The sequence below is a fragment of the Nomascus leucogenys genome, chromosome 4 (assembly GCF_006542625.1).
Source record: "Nomascus leucogenys isolate Asia chromosome 4, Asia_NLE_v1, whole genome shotgun sequence".
Taxonomy (NCBI): Eukaryota; Metazoa; Chordata; class Mammalia; order Primates; family Hylobatidae; genus Nomascus; species Nomascus leucogenys.
This window is the reverse complement of record NC_044384.1, coordinates 88,403,628-88,428,111: the sequence shown is the minus strand read 5'-3', so window position 1 is coordinate 88,428,111 and position 24,484 is coordinate 88,403,628. Positions and strand designations below refer to the sequence as shown.

Here is a 24,484-nt window from a genome sequence, read left to right as displayed (position 1 = left end):
ACCCAAATAAGGTCGCATTTGAGGTGCCAGGGGTTAGGACCTGGTCATACTTTGGGGGATCCCCGCCCAGCCCACTACAGTGATGCTAATGCTGGGAGGTGGTTCTCATTGTGTGACCCCCCGCCAGCAGCATCAGCACCACCAGGGAGCTGGTCAGGAGCGGAATTCCCAGGTCCCTCCCAGGCCTGACAAATTGGAACCCTGGTGTGGGGCCCCGGCAGCCTGTTCCACAAGCCCTCCAGGAACCCCGACGGACACTAACGTTTGGGAACCACTGGAACAATGCCGGAAAGCTCCCCCACCACCTCACTTTCCATATGTACTGGAGAGCCTCAGTTTTGGGTGGATCCGGTGTCACGCTATGGGCTCATTTATTGGGACCGACGGCGTCTGGGACGTTCCATCCAGAAGCACTCACAGGCCCACAGCCAGCTGTGAGACAGGAGGGCAAGGTCGATGTTGGGACAGGTGGTAGGAGCTGACAGGGGGTTGTTCTGATGGTGGAGATCAGGAAAGGCCTCCTGGGGAGGGGGCTGGGCCGACCCCATCCCCTCCCTGCCATGGCTAAGCCACTAAACTACACCGGAGCTGAGGTACAGCTGAGCTTAAAATCAGAGCTAAGCTACCTCCGACATTACACTCATAAAAGACAGGCAGGAGCCCTGCATGGACCAACAGAAGGCTCGCCCGTCCCGGGCCTGGGAACTTCCTGGCACTCCCTCCGATGTGAGCATGCCACAGACCACAGTCATGTTCCTGAGGCCTCCGCCCCATCAGAAGCAGAAGTCACAGGTGCCTTCAAATCATGCGGCCACCACAGCCAGCATCTCCACGTGTCCTTCCTGCTCAGTGCTACGCTGCAGCTGCACAGGCCTCACTCTGTCACACCTTGAGGTTTGGGATATTCTGTTAACTGCTGCTCGATGTAATTATTTTCCTTGTGGCTCCGTGGATTTGGGGCTGATTTAAAGACATTATTTGAGGCCGGGCACAGTGGCGTGGCATTTTGGGAGGCTGAGACAGCCAGATCCTTTGAGGCCAGGAGTTCAAGACCAGCCTGGCCAACATAGTGAAACTCCATCTCTACTAAAAATACAAAAAAAATTAATCAGGCATGGTGGTGCACACCTGAAATCCCAGCTACTCAGGAGGCTGAGGCAGGAGAATTGCTTGATCCCGGGAGGCAGAGGCTGCAGTGAGCCAAGATCGCACCATTGCACTCTAGCCTGGGTGACAAGAGCGAAACTCCATCTCAAAATAAATAAATTAATAAAATAAAATAAATACATTATTCGAAGAAAGGGCCACAGATTCAGCACATGCCTAGAGGCCCCAGCACCCAACTGGCTACAAACCTTGACTCCCACCCTCTGGCCAATCCAGAACTTCCTGGTATTTTAAAGTAGCTTGTAACTATTTGCTTCACCATCAGGATAAGATGTGTGTGTTCGTTCATGACTTTAAACATCTTATTTTTCCTCATAGTTCTTAAAGTTCATCCTGGAATGGTTTAAAATACTAAAAGGGGGCCGGGCATGGTGGCTCACGCCTGTAATCCCAGCACTGTGGGAGGACAAGGTGGGTGGATCACTTGAGGTCAGGAGTTCGAGCCTGACCCAGCCTGACCAACATGGTGAAACCCAATCTCTACAAAAATCTAAAATTAGCCGGGCATGATGGTGGGTGCCTGTAATTCCAGCTACTCAGGAGGCTGAGGCAGGAGAATTGCTTGAACCCAAGAGGTGGAGGTTGCAGTGAGCCAAGATCACGCCACTGCACTCCAGCCTGGGTGACAGAGCAAAACTCCATCCCAAAAAATAATAAAATACTAAAAAGGACAATAAAAGGAGCAAATAGCCCACTGACCCACCATCCACAGGACAGGTTCACATGTCTGCAATATTGTTTCTCTGCAAACACACCTGTAACGGGATTTTAAATGGGCATTTCCACCTGAAAACCAGAGATGTGAATCCCAAGGCAGGAGCCCTCTGGACATAAGAATTTACAAAGGAAATGAATAAAAACCAGCTCCCGACTTGTAGGCCTCTTCATCCACTGGAGACGAGAGAACACTCAGAGGGACCCAGAAAGTGGGGTTAGTGCAAAGGGTGTGGCCACTCCAGCTAACACCCAGCCTGGTGAGAGGGCTCAGGGCCACCTGGAGGGTGGACTGGTGCCCCCCACATGGAGATGGTGCCTGATGCCACAGCAGCCCGGCCATGTGGGGGTGGGCCAGGGAGGGCACCTCTAGCCTCCAGCCAGTGGGCCCAAGAATACCTGAGGCTGCCAGGATCCAGGTGGGGACCACGCGGGAGGGGCAGAGGACCCTGGCATGAACTGTTTGAAGACTGGCTTAAGGACCCATCGGAGGACCAGGGTCCCCAGTGCCTGAGGTGCTGGGCCAATGAAGGGCCCAGCAGAGGAGCTGACAGGCACCCAGGGAGCCCGTTTCAGCTGGAGGCCACTCGCATCACCCGATGTCAGAGCCCACCTCCATCGACCCAGGAAAGAAAGGCTCCTCACCTCTGATCTCTCCCGCCAGTGCCTCGATCGGCAAATCTGGAAGGAAGAGGTGCCAGGAGAGGAAGGAAGTGGCCAGATCCCACGACTCCCGTCCCAACAGAGTTCCCATGAGTTCCACAGCTGACCCACATCCCCCTCCTTCCCGACATGCCTGGCGCCCCTCACCTGGCAATGGGAGGGCCCGGCTGCACCGGGGATGGGTCCTGCAATCGGGCAGCAACCACAGCTTCAAGGGTCCCTCACCTGGAGCATTGCTACTGGAAGTTCTGCCTGCTGCACCCCACACTGCTTCTCCCTCCCTCACTCTCCACTCCACTCTGCACTTATCAGGTCATTATCAGGACATGGGAAAGGAGAGGGGTCATATGCCCACCGCCACCCTGAATATTGAGAGCTAAGGACATGAGTGTAGAGAGGCTGGTTGTCCACCCAGACCGCAGTCGCTATGGCTGAGCCCAGGCCTGGAAACCCAGGAGCCGCCCCGTGGGAAGTCCATGGCCACAGCTTGGGGCTGCAGGCAGAGGGGCCCTGGGCTCACGCTCCACCTTGCCACCTGTCTGCATGGGTCCCTGAATCTCCTTGTGCCTCAGTCTCCTCACCTGCAAGATGGGGACAATGACCCCACAGGCAAGGAGCTCCAAGGGTTGAACCTGGTGGTTGAAACTCACAGCCCATGCCGGGGTCGCTGGCTCGGCTTCCTCACTGCCATTCTCCCAACAAGCCCACTGGCCTCCTTTTCCAAAAGACAGGACAGGTGCCAGGAAAAGCCGATTTCAAGTCCAAGACCACAGCCAGTAGCAGGCAGGACCCAGGCCAAGCCTCAGACTCTAGGCCGAGTGTCACCTGCCACCTTCCACAGTGACACACGGAGACACTGGGATTGGCCACCCTGCCATGGTGGGTGAAGGGCCGTCCTGGGAGTTGCATCTGACGCTGCAGCATTGGTTCAACGAGTGTTTATCCGGGGCTAGGACAAGCCAGGCACACAGAGCTCACGTTTCCACCTGGAGGTACCAGGGGGTGGAAAGCAGAGAAGGCTGGGGCCGGGAGGAGCAGCAGCAGCACCGTTCACCAGCCAGGCAGCCTATCCACCTTCTTTGAGCCTCAGTTTCCCCATCTGTCAATAGGGCCACAGTGGGTGACTCTATAGGGTTAAACACATCCATCGGCTGGCCAGCAGGAAAAGGGCTCTGGAAAGCACCTAGAGGCCAGCAGGCCCCCAGCAACATGACTTCTGTCATTACCAACCAATTATCAGTATTATTCCTCTCCTGAGATTCCTTTTAAGGGAAATGAAATGCAGATAATGGGCATGTGTTCCCTGCCTCCAACACTAGAAGGTGCCTTCACACCCTTCACCCCCTTCACCCCCGGGCCTCCCGCCATGAGCCTTCAAAACACGCGGACAACCAAATGGAGGCTTCTGTGGGTCCTGGCTCACATCCCAATGTTTCCCAACATGGTACTGGGGTCACCAACGCTGGGTGGTAGCCTTCTCCAGGCCTAGCCCACCCAGGGATGTCTCCGCCAGGAAGGGCAGGGCTCACCAACAAGAAGACCCGTGCTTCTTCAGGTAGAAACCTTTTCCCTTTTCCCAAAGGCCCTCAGGAAGCTCCAAGCTGGTCTGGAGTAACAGTGGGTCTTCAGGCTTCATATCCAGCCTATTCCTCCTCCTCCTGGTCCCAGCCTTTTCTCTGCTGTCATCCCCCTGGTACGTCCAGGTGAGAACGTGAGCGCCCCGTGCCTGGCTCACAGTAACCTCAGATAAACAATGACTGCATGCTACAGCACTAGATGTAAGCTACCTTCTGTTCTTTCTGGCATTCGATGGCATGAATATCTACAGAGTTTTCCACACCACAAGACCTCGCAGGGTGAGTGGAGGGACTCAAAAGCCCAGGAGCATGGAGCTGGGGGATGGGAGGCATGAGCCGAGAACTACCAGACCCCACAGAGGCCGGGACCCCATCTCTGTTCTTTTCATGCCCAGGGGCTCTTGCTGATGGCTGTGCCCCTAGGCGTGGCAGGGTCCAGCCAGGCTCTCCACATCCAGTTGTGCACCCTGCACACACTCCAGAGCCAAGGCAGACAGGCCAATGTCCTGCCTGGCTCCTGCCAGCCAAGCCACATGTCCGCCAGTGTGGCCGGGGACACTGCAGCACTGAGCAGCCAGCGCTTTTCCCTGACCCCCCCACCCAGAGAGGCTGGGTTCATTCCAACCACCCAGAGAAGGGGCCTTTCTGTAGCTGCTCCTCCCAAAGCACTGCTGGTTTCAAATTGGCTCCTAGCAGCTCTGGGTGCTCCTTACAATTTGCTGAAAGAAAAGGGAAGGAGGGAGGGAAGCTGGCATTCCTAGGCCAGTCGACCCCCACGTGTGACCCCTGCCAGCAGCAGCACCTGGAGCTTTTCACACATGTGCATCCTCAAGCCTGGCCATCTCCATCAGAAACTCTGGGGCAGAGCCTGGGAATCTGCACTGTCAACATTCCCCAGGGAGTTCTGACGCATGATCACGTCTGAGGGGCGCTGGGGCAGACACCTGCCCGGCACTGCATAGGTCTCAGCTTCGGAAATAAGAACCACTCTAGAATGTTCACTGTGGACTTGTGTTATCGGCCCCCACCCACCTCACAAGTCAGTGTGCCCATCAGCTGTGCTTAAAAAGGCCACAACCTGCAGGGCCTGGGAGGCAGGCAGGCAGGCTCACCTGGCGACAGGTGCTGCTGGGGCCCAGGCCCAGGTGTGGATTAGCCAACTGCAGTCAGAATCAGGGAGGCACCCAGGCCTACCCAGACCCCCCACAGGTGTGGGTCCCACCACCCTGTGAGGCTCTGATTGAATTACTCAGAAGAATAGCTGACCCCACACACACCCTGAAACGTGATTAGAGGGCTGGGGAGAGGCGTGCAGGAGGCCGTGCCCGCTGCCCTGGGCCGTCTGCTGGCCACTTTGATGTGAGGAGCGTTGTCTGGGCTCCACGCCTCCTCTTTGATTTTTAGGAGCAGTGCAGTGTGCCCAGTCCCATTTGGTGGTTTTTAAGCAAGAACTGTTCTAACCTTTTCCTAAGAACCACTAATTATCTCAGGCAAGAAACCCAATCCAAGCCGTTCTGGCAGTAGGGAAGGTTCCCCCTGCTGTGCCCAGTGGGACCGAGACCACATGAAACGCCCCAGCCTGCTCACTAAGACCCCCGCTCCCAGGCCCCAGTGACAGATTGGGAATGGGTCTTGGACCCCATCCAGCCACCTGCACTGGGGACAGCACGTGGGAAGGAATCTGGGAGAGGACCCTGATGGCCACTGAGTGCTCCCACTGGCGACACCAGGCCTGTAGGGCCTGCAGAACCGCTGCTCTGGTCAGCCCTGTGCTTGAGCCCTGGGGGCAGAGGACCTGCCAGCCCAGCCCTGCCCAGCCCCGCCAAGCCCTGCCACACCTCTGCCCCACTGCTTCTCCTGGCACTGCACCTCCTGCCACTGCCCAGCAACGTCCCTGTGGCTGACCCCTGCCCGGCCTCCTCATTCCTGCTTTGTCATTTTTCCGGCTGCACCCTGGGTCTTCCCCATCAGTCCACACAGGATCCTCCCACATGAAAACCACCACCATATCCTCGTGACCCCGCCTCCCCTCTGCAGCCAGATTCCCTGCGGGAGCCGTCCACTCTCACTGTCTTCAATGCCTCTCCTCTCGCTCTCCTTTTAATATTTGGCACATGCAAAAGAACACTTGTAACATGTGCATGTTCCTAAGGTTAATACCATGACCATGAGCCCTGCCCAGCCCTGACAGGACAAGAACTTCCCCCGGAACTTGCTCATGGCAGTCAGTCCCTTCCCATCCCATCCCCACTTCCCCAAGAGGTGGCCACTCCCCAGGCCATAGGCTTCTGGCCATCTTGTGTTGAAGTAATCTCAGCACTAACCAGACCATAAGCTTCGGGCCGTCTTGTGTTGAAGTAATCTCAGCACTGACTAGACCATAAGCTTCGGACCGTCTTGTGTTGAAGTAATCTCAGCACTGACTGGACCGTAGGCTTCTGGGCGTCTTGTGTTGAAGTAACCTCAGCACTGACTGGACCACAGGCTTCTGGGCGTCTTGTGTTGAAGTAACCTCAGCACTGACTGGACCGTAGGCTTCTGGGCGTCTTGTGTTGAAGTAATCTCAGCACTGACTGGACCATAGGCTTCTGGGCGTCTTGTGTTGATGTAATCTCAGCACTGACTGGACCATAGGCTTCTGGGTGTCTTGTGTTGATGTAATCTCAGCACTGACGTATGTGTGCCTGCATGGTATGTTGTTTAACCTTGCTTTTGAATTTTACATGAATAATACCGTGCCGTGTGGAGACTTCTGGAACTTGTTCACCCAACATTATGTTTCTAAGATTCTTGCAGGTAGCTCTTTGCAGCTGGAGTTCATTCATGTTCACGGCCGTGTAATACTCCACTGTCACCAAGCTGCAGTGTACCTGTCATTCTGTTGAGGACGTTTTGGCTGGCAGGTGTGTTGCTAGTACTGATACTGCTCTTAGGATCACTCTGCCAACTGTCTTCCAGTGCACACGGGCAGCGGTTTCTCTTGTGAGTCTATCTAGCAGAGAATTACCAAGGTATGTCCTATTCAACTGCAACAAATGACACCAATTTTCCAAAGAGGTTGTTTCAGCTTAGCTTGTCTCTAAGAATAAACAATTAAGATGGTCCAACCTCTTCCATTTTGACCATGGAGTGAGTGAAATGTTGTGTTTCAGTTTCATTTTGCATATTCCTAATAACTAGTAAGATGGAGCAACTTTTGGCATAGCTATGGAACCTGGGTGTTTGCTTTTCTGTGAAAAGCCCAACTTTCTACTGCTTTGTCTTTTTCTTCCTAATTTGTAGGTACTCTTTATGTGGTCTGGATATAAGTTCTTAGTTGTATCAGTTACCAAAATCTTCTCCCAGTGTGTGGCTTGCCTATTTTATGGCCTTTTTTAAAGAAAGAAGTTCTTAATTTAAATACATTGAGTTCATCTTCTAAATGTTCTAAAACTTGCTTTTCACACTTAAGCCCACCTCCAGTCGGTATGTACTTTTGTGTTAGGTGTGAAACAGGGAACTTATTTCATTCTTTTCCCACCAGGGCTGGAATTTCTGGCAGCATTTATTAAATAACCACCCCTTCCCTGCGGGTTTGCTGCCGTCCGTCGCAGTTCCGCATTTGTGCAGGGCTTCCGGGCTCTCTTCCCTTAGCCGATCCGCCCCTTGAGCCAGTGTGTGGGGCTTCCGGGCTCTCTCCCCTTAGCCGATCCGCCCCTGCACCAGGACCATGCTGCTGTGGCTGCTGTCCCAGCAATGTAAGTCAGGAATAACGGAGCAGCAATTCCCTCAACTGGATTCTCCCACAGAAAGGATTTTTGCTCTTCTTGTTTTTGTACTTTCATGTTAATTTTTCAATCAACTTATCAAATTTTGTGGGAAAAAAATGGCATTATGTTTAGAATTATAATGAATGTATGGATGAAATTGGAGAAGACTGACATTTTTACAGTATCAATTATTTTTGACCATGAAGATAGAAAAACTGTGGTGGCCAGAATTCCAAGATGACCCCAGTGATCCTCACCCTTACACAATCTCCTCCTGTGAATATGTCACTCCTGGACTTGGGCTATGTTAGGTGGCACACAGGACTTTAAGGATGGGCAGTTGTCCTGGTGGGTCTGACCTAACCAGGTGAAACTGTAAACGGCACAGGCTTTTCCTAAAGATTCAAAGGGCGAGTGGGAGTCAATGTGAGGCAGCTTCTTTGTTGCTGACTTTGAAGATGGAGGGGACCCTATGGCAAGGAATGTGGGTGGCCTCTAGTCCCTAAGAGCAGCCCCTGGCTGACAGCCAGCAGGAAACGGACATCAGCCCAACACCTGCAAGCAACTGCATCTGGCCAACAACCCAAGTGAGTATGGGAGCAGACTCTTCCCCGGAGCTCCCAGAAGGAACCCGGCCCACTGACACCCCAATTTCTGCGGTGTGACACCCTGCGCAGAGGACCTACCAAGCCGTGCCTGGATGTCTGACCTGCAGCTTGGAGCTAAGAAATGAGGTTGTGATAAGCTACCAAGTATGTGGGGACTTGTTACACAGCAACAGAAAACTACCATAGTCTCTATTTACTTGTATCTACAGTCAGGGGCTTTCATGAAGTTTTATAGTTTTCTGTATACAGGCCTTGAATATCTTTCCTTCCATTTATTTTTAGAAAAGTTAAGAATTTTTAATCTTATTTAAATATCTTTTAAAAAATGAATATAACTGAATCCTTGAATACAATTTATAACCTTATTGCTAGTACCTAGAAAAGCAAATGATTTCAGTATATAATCTCATGGCAGGCCAGGTACAGTGACTCACACATGTAATCTCAGCACTTTGGGAGGCCAAGGTGGGAGGATCGCTTGAGCCTAGGAATTCAAGAATAGCCTGGGCAACATAGAGATACTCCATCTCTACAAGAAATAAAACCATTAGCCAGACCTGGTGGCACGTGCCTGTAGTTACAGCTGCTCAGAAGGCCGAGGTAGGAGGACTGCTTGAGCCCACGAGTTGGAGGCTGCAGTGAGCCATGATCACACCACTGCACTCCAGCCTGGGTAACAGAGCAAGACCCTAAAATAAATACATGAATAAGTAATAAAGTAAAAACTTTTTAAAGCCCATCCTCCCTGGGCTCCTCCAGAATATCCCTGTGGAATTGAGGAAAGATGCACACAGGGGCCTCTAAAGGAGGGAGACCCTGGCCTGCTCACAAGAACAAGGGAGCAGAGCTTAGCAACACATGCAAAGTGAGTGTCACAGGGACACAGTTGTTAGCAAACAACTGTGCTGAATTCTTACTATTCTTAATAATTTTGGCTTTTCTATGTAGGCATCATATTTGAGAATAAAGCATTACGTTTCTTCTATTGCTGTTTTTATGTACTTGCATATTTATTGCATCTTAATGAGACAGGACCCTCAGCAGCATGTAGATTTTGCTGTTCCTGATTGTAAAGGCCCTGACAGTGACAACTTCCATTTGGAAAGCTGTTTGCTGAAGGTTTTGGCAGCAGGGCGTCCACAAAAGAGGGGCACACAGTGTGGGAGTCAAAGCCCCAGTCGGATGAGCAGGGCCTCTCTGTGGGGAGTGGGTGACAGGGATGGGAGGCTGGTGACATGCAGGAAAACTGACCCAATAATCAATTAAGGAGAATGAGAACCGTTCCCAGAAAGGGCCTTACAACTATGGAAAGAGAGAAAACTGGAACGTACCCTGTGGTGCTGGGCTGAAATTGGAGGTATTAGTGTCATTCCCAGCTGTGAATAGATGAGAGAGAGAGACGGAACTACATGCACATATAACCTAGCTCTGTCCACTAAGAGCTCCCGGGCGCAGAAATCCGCAACAGCCAGGAGCACCCCTCGCACCCACATCCTGGTTCCTGATGCTACTCTTCATTCAAAGCAACAGGGCTCCTTAGAGCCGTGGCTCACTCCAGTAAATGAACAGGAAAGGGGCAGGCAGGTATAAAATAAGGCTTGAACATCTTTTTGCACCAGAAAGTCAAGAAACAGCTAAAGAACCGTAGGTACATAACAAAAAAACACAAAAGGCAGAAGAAGGGGCTCCCACGGGCCAAACAAGCGGGACCTGAGCCTGAGAGTAAACATCGTAACAGACCATAGCCCTGAATACAAGAAGGGACCAGGATCCACACAGGTGGGAGCAAGGAAGGAAGGAAAAAGTAAAGGCAGTTTGACAGGGATGGGATGTTGGCATCGCTTCACACTACCTCCCCACTCATTCATTACAAAGGGGTCGTTACTGGGCAGTGGAGAAGCTGACCGGGGCCACCTTCACCAAGCAACATGAGAGAACACCAGCAGCAGGCTAACTGCATTTGGGCAGCCCCTGTCAGGAAGCAGTGTCCATCCTGTGACGCTCCTAGACAAAACACAGACCCAGAACCTACCACGAGGAAACGTCACATGAACACAACCTGGGAGCCACGGGCTTATCTCCAGAAGTGCCAAGGTCGTCTAAGCCCAGGGAGACAGAGCCACCGTCCAGGCGGATTAAGTCGCCATGACCACAAAGCCACGTGCGACTCACTCCTGACGCGAATGCGGGTTGGACGCCGTCCCAAAGCACAGAGGGTGCAGAGCCAGAACGGCAACCATTCAAGTGATTCAGAAGGAAGCTTCTCTACTGTACTTGCAACTTTTCTCCAAGTTTGTGGTGGTTTCCATATTGTTATTGTTGTCATTATTCGACGTGAGTAAAAAGAAACTCATGACCTTCTCCTTGGACTTGCTCCTCTCCCTAATCTCAATACCAACCGCATTGTTGTTCGGGTCACCCCCTCCCCCACCATCCCACAGCGGCTATGGTGTGGGCTCAGCACCTCTGAAGGATGAAAGAACTTGTGCCTCCCAGGCGAGAATGCACAGTGCAGGGGCAACCCTGGCAGGGACCATCCCTTCCTGGTCCCACTGAGCTCGGGCACAGACCAGGCACCAGGCTCGGTGTGGAGTGTGACGGGGAGTGGTGGCCCCGGAGTTGTTTCTGGGAGTTGCTAGGTCTACCTCGCCTAAAGGGCCGGGCGCGGTGGCTCACGCCTGTAATCCCAGCACTTTGGGAGGCCAAGGCGGGTGGATCACGAGGTCAGGAGATCGAGACCGTCCTGGCTAACACGGTGAAACCCCGTCTCTACTAAAAATACAAAAATTAGCCGGGCGTGGTGGTGGGCACCTGTAGTCCCAACTACTCAGGAGGCTGAGGCAGGAGAATGGCGTGAACCCAGGAGGCGGAGCTTGCAGTGAGCCGAGATCGCGCCACTGCACTCCAGCCTGGGTGACAGCGAGACTCCGTCTCAAAAAAAAAAAAAAAAAAGGAGTCAACCAAATCCCAACCCACCACTAGATGGCACCCAAACCTCAGCAGAAAGGGGGCGTGGGTTGGCCCCTGATCTGGACCTGGCATGCATGAAGTGACAACGAGGCTTTCCACACACTGCTCATTTGCCCCACCTCCCCACCCCAGACCCCCTGCCACACACCTTGAGGACACAGGAAATAAGGCCACCATTGGCTTACATATGCCTTTGAGCAAAACAGAAAAGGTGCCCCTCACTGCAGGTAGACAGCCCCCCGCCAGGATACGCCTCACAGCCACGTGCCCTTGTGCAGTGCACAACCCAAGCAACCTTATTCAACAACCCTACTCCAGAGAAGCAGGACTAGAACTGTGCTGAAGTGAAGAACGATAATCCCATTCTTTGCAAGACTTATTGATGAAAATAACTGGCAATCAGACCCCTAAAGAAACACACCCAGTCACACTCATACAAGCCATGAAATAATAAAACACAGTCAAGGTTCTCTCCATGTCAAACCACCAGCATCCCCACCTGAATGCCCCGGAAGTCTGACGGTTAACCTGTGCAGGCCCTGGTCAGGCCTGTGGTCCCCAAGGGCCGCCGGCAGCAAAGGCACCACAGAAGCTGCAGGGGACAGGGGAGGCTGCTGCTTCTTGCTTTTTTGTCTGGAAGGTCCCTGTGGAGTTGGCGAGGGAATTCTCTTCTCACTGAAGCAGCTATAAAAGAAAGCGGAGGGCATGGCGCCTCCCTGAAGCACCAGCAGCTGTTCTGTAGATGGTTGTTGGGCCGCACGCAAAGGACTTGGTTCCTGTCTCCAGCTTAGTGGTCCGTCAGAGGAAAGGTCTCTTCCTGCCCGGCTGGCCACAGCATAGCTGCCTCTTCCATGACGAGCACCTATGTAGGCCAGCCTCTCTCTCCTGCCGCCCCCGCTGGGACGGCAGCCCGGACATCACCTACATAGCCGCAGGTGCGGGTGCTGGCTCAGCCTCTCCGTGAGCTCATCCTCCCTGGGCTCCTCCAGAATATCCCTGTGGAATTGAGGAAAGATGCACACAGGGGCCTCTAAAGGAGGGAGACCCTGGCCTGCTCACAAGAACAAGGGAGCAGAGCTTAGCAACACATGCAAAGTGAGTGTCACAGGGACACAGAGACACGGGGACTCAGATGAGCCTCAGGATGGATGCGGCCACTAGAAGTGTCTACACGGCATTCTTAAAAGCCCAGGGGACACGCCTTTCCACTGGCTGGCAGGACCGCAGGGCTTGGCTGCAGCAACTCAGCAGCCCCTCATGGAAGGCACAGAGGCCCCACAGCAGAGCTGCCTCTGGGTGGTCACTTTTCTAGACTAGTAGAGGAACCATCTCAAAGCTGCCAGGAGAAGAGATGGGTGCGGTTTCCTCAGGTCCCCTGTTTACATCCAACAGCATCCAATGGACCCTAAAGGATGGTGCCTTAAATATGCCCGATCCAAGAGCACGAGGGCAGGACAAAGGCTGTGACGTCAGTGGCAGGAAGAAGCCCCCCGCCAATCCCGGCTCTGAGCTTCTCCCCTAGAGCACAGGACCAAAGCCAGATAACCGGGCGGACGGGGAGGAGGGTCATCAGGGCCTGCCCGCTGCCTTGGCCCCTCCACCCCCCAGCTCTTGGCTTCACACCCCAGGGGGCCACACAGAAGCACCTTCCCCACCCACACACCTGAACAGGAGCTCCACGGTCATCTGGTAGGTGGCCTCCGGGGACCCAGCAAGGGGCTGCAGGTGGCTGCGAGGGTCCCACTTGTGAAGGAAGTTCTGGCAAGCAGGAGGAGTGGCCAGTGAGTGTGGGCCCCGAGTGAAAGCAGCCTTGCCCCATCCCTGGCCCCTCCAGGGTCAGCCACAGGGCACCCGCTGAGGGGGCTGAGCCGTTCACCCTGGACACCCAAGCACAGGCCCCACGAGGCTGCTGGCTCCTCCTGGAGCCGCTGTCCAAGTCCCTCCTCAGCCCGACCTGGGGGCCTGAGAATCCCCACAGCCCAGATGTCAGGAGCACCCCCCAAGGCCCCAGCAGCCCGGATGTCAGGAGCATTCCCCAAGGCCCCAGCAGCCAGGGTGGGCAGCACTGAGCCCCACAGGAAGGGCTCGGCCTCACTCAGGACCCGCCTAACCCAGCACGACTATCCCATCAAAGTCCCAGGCAGGCCCGGCCGGTGGCCTCAGGCCCATCGAGAGTGAATTAGAAACAAACGACCACGGAGAACAGCCTGGGTGGGAATCTCTGATACCTCCAGAATCAGGGCCAGAAACAGGTTGACCCAGATGACAGACGACACCAGCCACCACAATACAAAATAGATCTTGGACCACCTGTGGAGGACAGAGACCCACCCCGTGAACCACGATGAGCAAAGCAAGAGCACTCGATACAAACACCGCTGCGGCATGGCCAGGACGGCTCTCGGGCAGCTGGCCCACACACACCATGATGCAGAGCATGTTACTACTTCCATCTCAGAAACAACCCAACCGAGGCCTAGAAATGTGCAACAAGCTGCCGAGGTAGCTCAGCCAGCAGGAGGCGGTGCTGGGATTAAAAACCAGGACCATCTGCTGGGGCCAGTCTGAGCTCTTCAAGCTCAGAGCTGAATTATCTCGTTCACTCAGCCTTCCTGGGGCTCCCCCACCCCCGTGGAATTCCTCAGAAGCCCCAAACACACCAACGACCTCCAGGAGGTGTAAACCCAGAGTCACTGGCCACCATCCTGAGAGTCACGATGTGGCTATGCAGGGGGCAGGGGCAAGGCGAGCCAGGATGCCACGCTGGCCGACTTCCCTGTCAAGGCCTGAGTCCCTGTCCCAGCCACGCAGTGCAGGTGCAGCGTGCCTAGAGGTGAGGGAGCCCCAGGCTGCACGGAGGGACAGGCTGCACGGAGAATCACCGCTGTCAGGGAGACGGGGACTCACGGGCCCGAGAAGCGCCGATACGCATCCAGGAGCACCTGCCAGTTGTTCACCACCATCAAGTTCCACAGAGTGACCACGGCAGCCTGCGGGGGCAGAGACCAGCAGTCCAGGAGGGCCCAGGAGGTGGGGAGGGGAGGAGCCCAGGGAGCAGGGCGTTGGGGCAGGGCGCAGGGCTCACCGCAAAGTCATCGAAGTTGTTGGCCCAGTACTCCAGCTGCTCGAAGCTCCCACAGGGCGCCGAGCCATTGGCAGGGGCCAGGCTGGGGGACACAACACACCTGGGTCAGGGGCGGGGGCTCCAGGTTCTGAGGCCTGATACCTTACACCCCTTTCCTCTGCTGGCGTGCTCAGCCTGGCCTGAAGGTCCAAATTGGGATACAGAGGGTCAGGGGGCAGGGAAAGTGCTGCTCTGAGCAGGCCACGAGAAATGTGTTTAGCAGACTCCAGGCAAGGGCTCCTGGGAGAGGTGTGGAGCGGAGGTGGAAATTGGGGGTCGGGAAAAGGGGGTGGAGGGAGGAGACGAAGGGACTGGGAGAACACCCTCCCCTCCTGAGATGCTGAGCCCACCGAGGCCACCGCCAAGGCCTCCCGCCCACCCCAGCACCCCTGAGACACTCCCTGTGGCACCTCAGACCCCACCTCACCTGCTGTTTCCAGGAGGAGCCACAATGACGCCTCTAAACAAGTTGATCCCAATGATGGCAAATACATAGTAGACCACCTGGCGGGCCAGGAGCCGGGGACTGGTCAGCCTCACCCATGGGTGCACCCGCCACCCCCCTCCCCAGACAGAACCGCAAAGCCAGAGGATGCCTGTGAGGCCAGGACCCTCTGCCCAGGGCTGGGATTCCAGCCTGGCTGCTACTTCAAAACACACACAGCTGGCCTCCCCCAGGGCTGGCGGGTCCACAGACACAGTGGGGCTCAGGCAGGGGTAGTCACGGAGCTCCTAAGGGAATCAGGGCCCTGCCCCCAGGTACCCTGGCAGCCACAGTTAGGGGACAGGCTGCCCGCCCACCCCAGGCCTGTCCCTAACGTGTGTCAGCAGAGAGTGGAGGGGTACACGCCCAGGCTAACCTGGTCCCCTTTCTGAGCCTCAGTTTCCTCTGCTGTGCAAGTTAGGGGGCTGGGCAGACAGCACCTGAGGCAAGATTCTCTTCCCAGCGTCTATTTCCAAAGGTGCAAGGCACAGCTGGGGTCCAGCCCAGAGCACCCCGCAGCCCCAGACACACCTTCTCACCCCAGTGGTCCCTACGTCAAGGTGGTCAGAATAAAATGGCAAAACTGCTGAAGTGTGGCCGGGCTTCCTGCAGAGGGCGCCTCCTGTCACTCCGCACAGAGCGGATCTGGGGCCTGCCTGGTCACGGGCCCCTCTCCTGCCCAAGCCCGGCCACCAGGCAGAGCAGATGGGCTCCTCAGCTGGAATGCTGGCCCCCGGGGAGGGGCCGGGGCGTCCCACAGTTCTCGCTCAGCAAATGTGGCTGCGAGTCCCTGAAATCCCTTTAAGAAAGGAGCCTCGACCAAGTCCTCATCCCAGGGCTTGTGCAGGCTTTGGGGTCCCTGGAGGCAAAGCCCTGCGCCTCTCAAATTTCTGTCATTAGTTTCTCAACAAGATCCACAACCCAGAAAACATGAGAGACTCAAAAATCACCAAACAGTCTCTGCCATGGGAGGGAAGCATGCTCAGGCAGGGCCACCAGCCACACCACCCCGAGCTCCCTGCTCTGCAAAGAAGGGGATGCCTCTGGCTTCTTACCCCAACCCTGTACTTCCCTGGCCTCAGGAACCTGCTGCCGTCCGAACCCAAGAACCTTCCTGCTGACAGAGCAGTGAGCCCGCCCGGCACTGCCTTCCGCCAGTCTCCCAGCCTCCCACTCCAGTGCATAACCCGCCACCAGCAGCAGCCTGGGACTCACCACCAGGATCCCGCCAAATGCACGCATGTTCTGCACCAGGCCCAGGACGGTACTGGCCACCACGGCCATAGGCTGAGGACAGGAAGAGAGCACAGCCCTTACTCCTCCTGGCCCCGCTGAGGGGACGCCATCCCGGCCCACCACGCTGACCCTGACAGAAAGGCAAGATGGGGCAGGCCAATGGCCACCAACCCACACACACACACCTGGACCCAGAGCCACCCCCACACACCTCTACACACCCACACAGCCTGTCAGGCCCCCACGTCCACCTATACACACCCTCGCACCCCAACACCCACATCTACCCACGCGCATTCACACACGCTTGCATCGCCACCTGCACGCACTCACTCACCCACTCCCGCATCCCAACACCTCCACCCCAGCCTCATTCAAGCACTGACTTCAAGTCCCTGTAGGAAGCCCTTCTCTCCCTCCCAACCCACTGCGGGTGGGTCAGCTACTCTGTGGCCTGGAGGCACCAAAACAATGCAGAGCTAGAGGTGGCAGGAGCACCCGCAGGAACTGAGTCTGAGAAGGAGCCTCTGAGAACCAGCAGGGAGGCCCCAGCTCCAAAGAGCCGCTCCTCCTCATCACAGCCTAGCCGGGAGAAAGGCTTTCACATCAGCCCCATCAACCCACCTGAGGAATCCAAATTAGACAACACAGCTGAACGCCACAGTGGAGACCAGTCAGCATGTACGTGTGCACACGTGCGTGTCATCGTGAGCACGTATATACTCATGTGAGAGGTCCTGGGAAACTGCGACTTCAAGCAAAACGCCATGATTCCAGGGCCTGCTGTGCGTCATTTCCCTTAAAGTCACAGTTTCCAAGAACCTGTGGATGGCACTGCGGCCTTACTGTGGATGTGTGCACACATGATCATGCGTCTTACACGGGCACGAGTTCGCATGGATATCTGCATGCGATGTGTGCACACACGATCATGCGTCTTACACGGGCACGAATTCACATGGATATCTGCATGCAATGTGTGCACACACGATCATGCGTCTTACACGGGCACGAGTTCACATGGATATTTGCATGTGATTATCTGTGCATACGGTGATGCGGGAGTACGTATTAATGTACGTGTGTATGTGCATGATGATATGTATTGTATGCAAACGTGATCATGTATGTGTGACTGTGTATGATCGTGTGTGCCTGTGACTGTGTGTGTATATGCATGTGCATGGTCACATGTGTGGTTGTGTGAGATCACGTGTGCATGGCTGTATTGTATATATGTATGATTGTGCCTGTATGGTTGTAATTATGTGTGAACATGTGTGCGCATGTGTATGTATGAAGGTCCCAGCACAGCAGCCCCCTAGGAAGGCTCAGGACCCCTGAGCTGCCTCCAAGTGGGACGTACTGCCAGGTGGGACAGGTGCACAGCTCAGAGGAAGGATGAACGGGGACAGAGGAGGGACCTGGACACTCAGAATATGGGTCTTAGGACATGGTGCCAGAAGCAGCAAGGCCCAGACCCCCAACCTCTGCCTGCCTGCCTCTTCAAGGTGCCCACTGCTCCTAACTGGTGCATTAAGAGAAACCAGCGCTCAGAGATGGTCATGAGCCACCTGTGCCTGCATTAGGGGATCTTGGAAACGAGCTCCCTGGCCAGGGGTACCACTGCCCCTCACTACTAGCACCCTGGGAGCCATGGCAAAGGCCTTTCTGGGAACCTCAGAGACGTGGGGGAGCACTGGTGTCCAGGGCTCCGGCCCCAAGGAGCTCCTGCTACTGGCCAAAGCATTGCACCCGCCACGCCCTTGCCGGCCTTGCTCTCCCCACCCAGAAATGCAGGGCTGGGCTCTCCCGCTTCTAATGACCCTACCCCAGCGTCACAAGAACACGGCAGAGAGCTGAGGGTGCAGCCAGGGAGCCCAGGGTGACGGGCACAGTCCTCAGGCCCTTCCTGCCCCAGGTTCACCCACCCTGGAGCAACGCAGCAGCGTGAACCAGGAGGGCGGGGCGAGTGTGGGGGTGGGGCCGGCACACACCTTCATGTTGGGGATGATGCGCAGGAAGCGGAACACGATGAGCATGTTCAGCATGCGGGTCATGTCCCACAGCGACAGCAGGCCCAGCATCTCCGGCCTCCTGGGAAGAGACATGGGAGGCAGGTTGGGAGAGGCCCAGGAGCCCCACAGGGAGGAGACAAGGAGACGCGTGGGCTCCTGGACGGAGGCACAGGAAGGGCAACAGGGCATGACGGGAGTGCATCCCACAGCCAACACCGAGCAGAAAAGCCTCTGCAGGGCAGCGAGAGGACGGGGCCTGGGCCACTCACTGCTCCGCTTCCACCTGCAGCCCCGGAGCGACCCCCCATCCCCCCAACACCTTCCCAGCCAGCCCTCCTTCTACACAGACCCTCCGTCCACACGGGAGGGCATAGAGGTTCCAGACACCGCGACTTGCTCCAGCTCAGGCCCCAGCAGAACTGGGTGAGCCCATGTCTCCTGCCCCGGTCTCCTGCCCCAGCCCCATCCCCTGGTTCCTGCCCCCATCGCCCACCTCTTGTCCCATGACCCTGACCCTGACCCCGTCCCTGACCCACACCCCGTGTGGCATCCCTCATGGTCTTTCCATGCTTTCATTTTCTGTTGAAACTCAAACCCATTCTCATCCAGAGTGTCAGCCACCCAAAGTAATGACTCAGAACAAAGTGCAGCTGGCATGCTCGGTGCACACGAAAAGACGAGGCAATGCCAGCCCCATGGCGCAGCATGGTGGCACTGCCTGTCTTCCTGAGGTAAGTCCTGGGGGACTTCCTAGGGAGGTGACGGAATAGCAAGGCTCTTGCTGTTCACCGTCCCCATCCCCACCAAGCGATTCCCAGCTGCTCCCTAGGCAGTGGGGTAGATGACAGAGCACACAGAGACCCAAGGAGCCCGGCCTAACCACAGGGCCGAGGCTGGGCCCTGGGCCCCACCCTTCCTGTCTCATCACGGGCACACCGGAGCCATGCTCTCAGGGCAAAGCAGACTGGCTGATGGCCCTGCAGTGCCACGAGGCTCCAGGGTCCCTGCCCAGGTTGTCTCTTCGTGGCCAGAACCCCGGGCAGTGGGGAATCAGCACACAGCCTCAGAGTTCAGTGAACCCCGGGCCCCTGGCTCCACTATTTTAAGGGGACTAAAGTGACGTCCAGAGTGGTAGGCAATGATTCAAGGTCACACTGTGAGGCAGGGGCTCTCCCAAGGACCTTCCCGCCAGCAGAGGGGCCCAGCCAAATCCCAGTGGTCACAGGTCCCCTGAGACCTGAGCCAGGGGCATCTCTGCTGCCAGCCCCCAGCATGTGTGCTGGGAGGCGGAGCCCACTGCTGCCCTGGAGGGCATCTCCGAGGGGGAACAACGGCTTCCCTCCACAGCCTGCGAGGTGTCAGCTTCTGGAGAGAGGACCCCCAGAGCGACGGCAGGGCCCTGCCCCGACACAGCCTCTGCTGTGGGATCGGCCCACCCATTCCACCATCACCAGGTCTGCCCTAGAGTCAGAGCAGACCTGGCCCCCTGGACACCACTGAGACCCTCCCAGGGGCGCTAGGTGGTGGTGCTGTTTGCTGTAGCCGCCCTCGGTTCTGCCCAGTCACATACCAGCCTGGGTGTGGCAATCGGTACACAGCCAGAGTTGAGATCTCCAAAACCTTTAATTACAAAAGAAAAGAAGGCATCGCTACAGCAACACTAATCTGGGCGGCCCTTAAAGGAATTATAAAGCTCATCTCTAACACATTCTCCCCAAAAGGGGCTTTTGGGGAGAAATCAGAGCTTGGTCCTGCACCCCATGGGTTGGTTCCAGATGACAGGACTTCTTTCAGCTGGAATGACACCCTGGTCTCAGGAATCGGGGGACTGCACAGATTGGGGTGGCAGAGGTGGCAAGAGAAGATACTGAGTTAAGGACAGACCTCAGGGCCCTTCTCAAATTTCTCTTCACCCGTGTGCCGAGGGGCCTGCTGGCTACAGCAAACGTCACTCTGATGTGGCTGCTTGTGACACACACACTGAGTGTGACATGCCCTCACTCCCACAGGGTCTGGGGAAAAGAAGTGTAAGCGTTTCCTGAGAACACCCTGGTGCCTGAGAGCCCCTGGCCCCTCGCTCCACCCATGCTGAGGTCACACCATCTATCAGTGACATTAGAGGCTGTGCCCTGGGCTGGAGTCGCTGGCCAGGGCTACGGGTCCTTCAGGGCTTCCCCTGGGGTCGGGAGTGGCAGCCTGCCCCCCATGACACTCGGATGCAATAGAAACCCAGCCTCCTAAAGCCCCCACCAGCTGCCCACTGAGCAACTCGGTCAGCAGGGAAGCCAGCCCTCACCACTGACAGCAGGAGCCCACCTTCCCACAGCCTCTGGTCCTCAGGGGAGGCCTGAGATGGGCTAGCACAGAGCCCAGGTGGCGCTCACCCACCCGCCCAGGAGAGGCCGGCCTCAGACGCGCCGACTTTACCAGCAGGACAATGGTGAGGAGCCCGTCAAACACGTTGCTGCGGTAGGACAGGTACCCTCGCAGGCCCAGGGCAAAGACCTTGAGCAGCATCTCCAACAGGTAGTACACGATGAAGATGCAGTTGAGAATCTGAAAGGGACAGAAGAGGCACCCAGCATTGGACCCCAGGGCTGCCAGCCCTGCCCAGCCTCACCCTGGCCCTGACAAGTGGGCAGCTCAGAACCTACCCCCAGGACGAAGTCATCACGCTCAGCAGGCAGCACATCTGCATCCAGCACCAGGAACACCTGCAAAGCCAGAGCAGAGGGCTTGCCGGCTGGCCCAGCACAGCGCTGGGCGAGGCAGGAGGGGCAGGCTCCCGTGCAAGGTGGGTGGGAACAGGCACTTCCATGCCAGCTCTGGGGCAAATCCACACTCACGCAAATGGACACGAGGTTTGCCAAGGCGATGAGGTTCCCCAGGTAGTCAAAGTAGTAGTGGCCAAAGAGGAACTGGGCGCTCTGCAGAAATGGAGACTGGTACTCGGGCCTCGGCGGGTGCTGGGCAAGGAACACACACGCTCAGAAGCACAGGCCAGCAGCTGTGGCTGTTACAGCCCCAAAATGCTCAAGCCCTCTTATTCTGGGATTTGATTTTTTCCTACTCCATTTCCCGTCCTATCTATCCAGCCACAGGAAATAATCCCAGACAGACATCGCTTTATACACAAAGGTGTTCATCTCAGTGGTCTTTGTAACACCCAAAGAGAAATAGAAGCAACTGAAATGTCCACTGAGGCTGTAAGTAAAACATGTTGTGATATTAGAGTCACCTTAAACGTATGCAAAGTGTCACCCTGATATAAAAAAAAAAAAAAAAAAAGCTGTGTGAAAAAACACATGTAAGTGATATGCTCATAGCTACAGAAACTTAGCATAGAACTGACTCCTGTACTGTGGGCCAGCAGCAGCAGAAGGCAATGAGGGGCAGGCGGGCAGACGCTGCCACTGTCAGGACCCTCGTGAGACCCGGCACTTCCCACGTTCAGCAGCCTCCTTGAGACACGCCCGTGTGTGCATGAGGTCAACAAGGGGAACAGCCTAAACGTTTCTCAGCAAAGGGACCTGCATCCGCTGTCCCACACAGGAGCCACTGACCACTGGTGGCTATTTCATGAAAATTTCAATGCAACGAAATTCAACACTCAGTTCTTTGGTGGCAACAGCCACGTGTCAAGTACTCCACAGCCACATGCGAAATGTGGCTACAGCTCATCCCCCCAAAAAGCCCATATGAAAATGGAGAGGGCGAGAAGACATGGCTGCGTGAACAGGCAGGCTGAGGAGTGAAAATCGCAATGCTTCATGTATACATCAAAGAAGAACAAAGCAACTGTCTCCCCGGGTAACTACGAATGCCTGAAATTACACGGGGAAAAGTCTGGAAGGAAAACACCAAAATATCCAGTTGAATAGAGTGCCTATTCTCCAGTGAGACCCAAACTGGCAGTGCCAATGATCAGCGAACTTCCTCTCGGCTCCCGATATCCTCCTCGATACGCACTCTGCCACAACGGGCACGGTCCCTTTCAGCGTCTCATCCACAGTGAGCGGGAGTGAGCGGAGGGGCTGGAGGGACATGGCAGGAGGGCAGGTGGAGGGACACGGCAGGAGGGCAGGTGGAGGGACATGGCAAGAGGGCAGGTGGAGGGACACGGCAGGAGGGCAGGTGGAGGGACACGGCAGGAGGGCAGGTGGAGGGACACGGCAGGAGGGCAGAGGGACACGGCAGGAGGGCAGGTGGACACGGCAGGAGGGCAGGTGTAGGGAAACGGCAGGAGGGCAGGTGGAGGGACACGGCAGGAGGGCAAGCCTCCCCTGCGGTTTCCGGATGCTACGGCGTGGATCGGGGCATGGTGTCAAGCACATCTGGACACGCTCTGTCCGAGACACACAGTCCCCAGGCGACCTACAGCCACAGCCTGATCTCCTGAAAATTTCCCAGCTTCCCACAGTCCTCAATGTAGAAACCCGTGCCCAAAGGCCACCTGCTCGCACTGGCATCCAATTCCCTCGGCAGGACCACGCCACTGCCTGCTCACAGCCTGGGCCTGCTGCACCCGGGAGGGTCGCCTCCTGCTTACCCAGTGACCACAGACCAACCGCAGCCCAGGGAAGCCAGTGAACATCTCTGCATTCCCGTGGGCGAAACCACACCTGCTCTCAAGAGGTCCAAACCCCGGCTTCAGAGGGTCCCCTTCCAGGTCCATCCTTCCTCATGCACTCCCCTCAGCCCGAGGACACCACACAGTTTCCTTACATCTTACAGTTACACTTTTATCGTAATTGCCACTTCCGTATACGACACTTTCTGTTTAACCCAGACTGACACCTTGGCCAAGAGAGATTTTAGCATTATCTATTGTGTCTAAATTGTTACAAGGAGAAGGTGTTCATGTTAGCTGTGTAACTGAGAAATAACTGATATGACTAAAGTGGTTGTCTCTGGGTAGAAAGCCAGTGAGGTGGATTTTCCCACTTCCCTCTGTTGTCTATAATGAATGACCATTACATTTTTAACCCCAAAAGCTTCTCACATGAAGAGGAGACTTCTTTCAGCAGCAGGCAGGGCACCTTCTCTGAAGCTCACCAGCAAGCACCAACCGACTCCCTGGCCACGGCCAGGCTGACGCCCAGGCACTGACCCCACACAGGAGGGCTCTCGAAAAGGCTGGAGCTCCCATGACGTCAGCCTGCCAAGAAAGCACCTCTTTGTGCTTCCAAAACCACAGGCTGCCCCAAATCTGAGCAATCCCAGAAGCATCTGCCTCCCAAACTAAAGCTCAGCCAGCCCTTCACATCAGCGGGCTCTGTGTCCGCAGACTGAACCAACTGCAGATCAAAACACACTCAGGGGAAAAAGCGTCTGTACAGAGCATGTACAGGTTTTCTTACCCTTATTCCCCAAACTCCCACCCATTCCTAGGTGCTAGGTATTCTAAGTACTCTAGAAATGATTTAAAGTATATGGAAGGATGTGTGTAGGTTACATGTAAACACTACATCATCTTAAGTAAGAGACTTAAACATCCATGGATTTTGTATCCACATGGAGTCCTAGAACCAATCCCTACAGTACTGAGGGGCGACAGCCTCCCCTCTGCAGTCAGCATTATTGAGGAAAGAAGGTGTCAGAAAACCGGATTAAGGATGTCGCAGCTCCCAGAACCTGTGGAACCTAAACTCCCATCTCAAAGCCCAGCGCTCGGTGCCCTGGGAAGAGCATCACCGGGACCTCCAGGAAGACGGCCAGGCAGGGAATCAGGCCAGGCCTGCATGTTGGGCCTTCCCCACTCCTGTGCGCACAGGAGCTGCTCTACTGGGTCATGGCCAAAGCAATCCATCCACCCTTCCTTCACATCATCACAGGAGGAAGCAATCCATCCGCCCTTCCCCCACATCATCACGGCAGGAGGAACTTCTTTCCAGGTCTCATCAAATCCTGACACTGGAAAAGGGACTGGACAACCAGGACTCAACCGCGCCCTAGGGAACAGCAACAACTGCCCAGGGAGAGCCCAGATGGCCCAGAGCACACCAGGAGCAAAGCATGAGGAACGAAAACCACCTTTCCAGAACCTTTAGGATGACTGGCTTCTCCTGGCCTGTGTCTGCCTGCCCCTGGAAGGGGCCGGATCACAGCAAACCTAGCCTACAACAGCCACTAAGAGCTGCTTCCTGAGCCCCAAACACCTCTGGCCCTAGGACA

At 55.7% G+C, this 24,484-nt stretch overlaps 1 protein-coding gene across 12 annotated transcripts in view; it reads right to left on the bottom strand.

Moving 5' to 3' along the window:
* Positions 1–24,484, bottom strand: part of TPCN2 (two pore segment channel 2) — an 84,131-nt gene that overhangs the window by 35,808 nt on the left and 23,839 nt on the right. For 2 of the 12 annotated variants that reach the window (XM_030811408.1, XM_030811409.1), the window contains exons 14-25: positions 21,157–21,276; positions 20,965–21,024; positions 20,738–20,866; positions 19,881–19,930; positions 18,290–18,389; positions 16,272–16,343; positions 15,000–15,076; positions 14,534–14,615; positions 14,356–14,438; positions 13,677–13,758; positions 13,112–13,206; positions 11,812–12,444 (exon numbers count right to left, since the gene is read on the bottom strand). In XM_030811408.1, coding sequence (XP_030667268.1) covers positions 12,366–12,444; positions 13,112–13,206; positions 13,677–13,758; positions 14,356–14,438; positions 14,534–14,615; positions 15,000–15,076; positions 16,272–16,343; positions 18,290–18,389; positions 19,881–19,930; positions 20,738–20,866; positions 20,965–21,024; positions 21,157–21,276 — 1,029 coding nt within the window. In that variant the 3' untranslated portion in view covers positions 11,812–12,365. Of the gene's footprint in view, positions 1–9,458; positions 9,855–11,811; positions 12,445–13,111; positions 13,207–13,676; positions 13,759–14,355; positions 14,439–14,533; positions 14,616–14,999; positions 15,077–15,199; positions 16,171–16,271; positions 16,344–17,076; positions 17,817–18,289; positions 18,390–19,880; positions 19,931–20,694; positions 20,867–20,964; positions 21,025–21,156; positions 21,277–24,484 lie in introns of those variants that run through there. The other 10 variants (XR_004029709.1, XR_004029711.1, XR_004029710.1 and 7 more) reach the window with 10 other exon arrangements.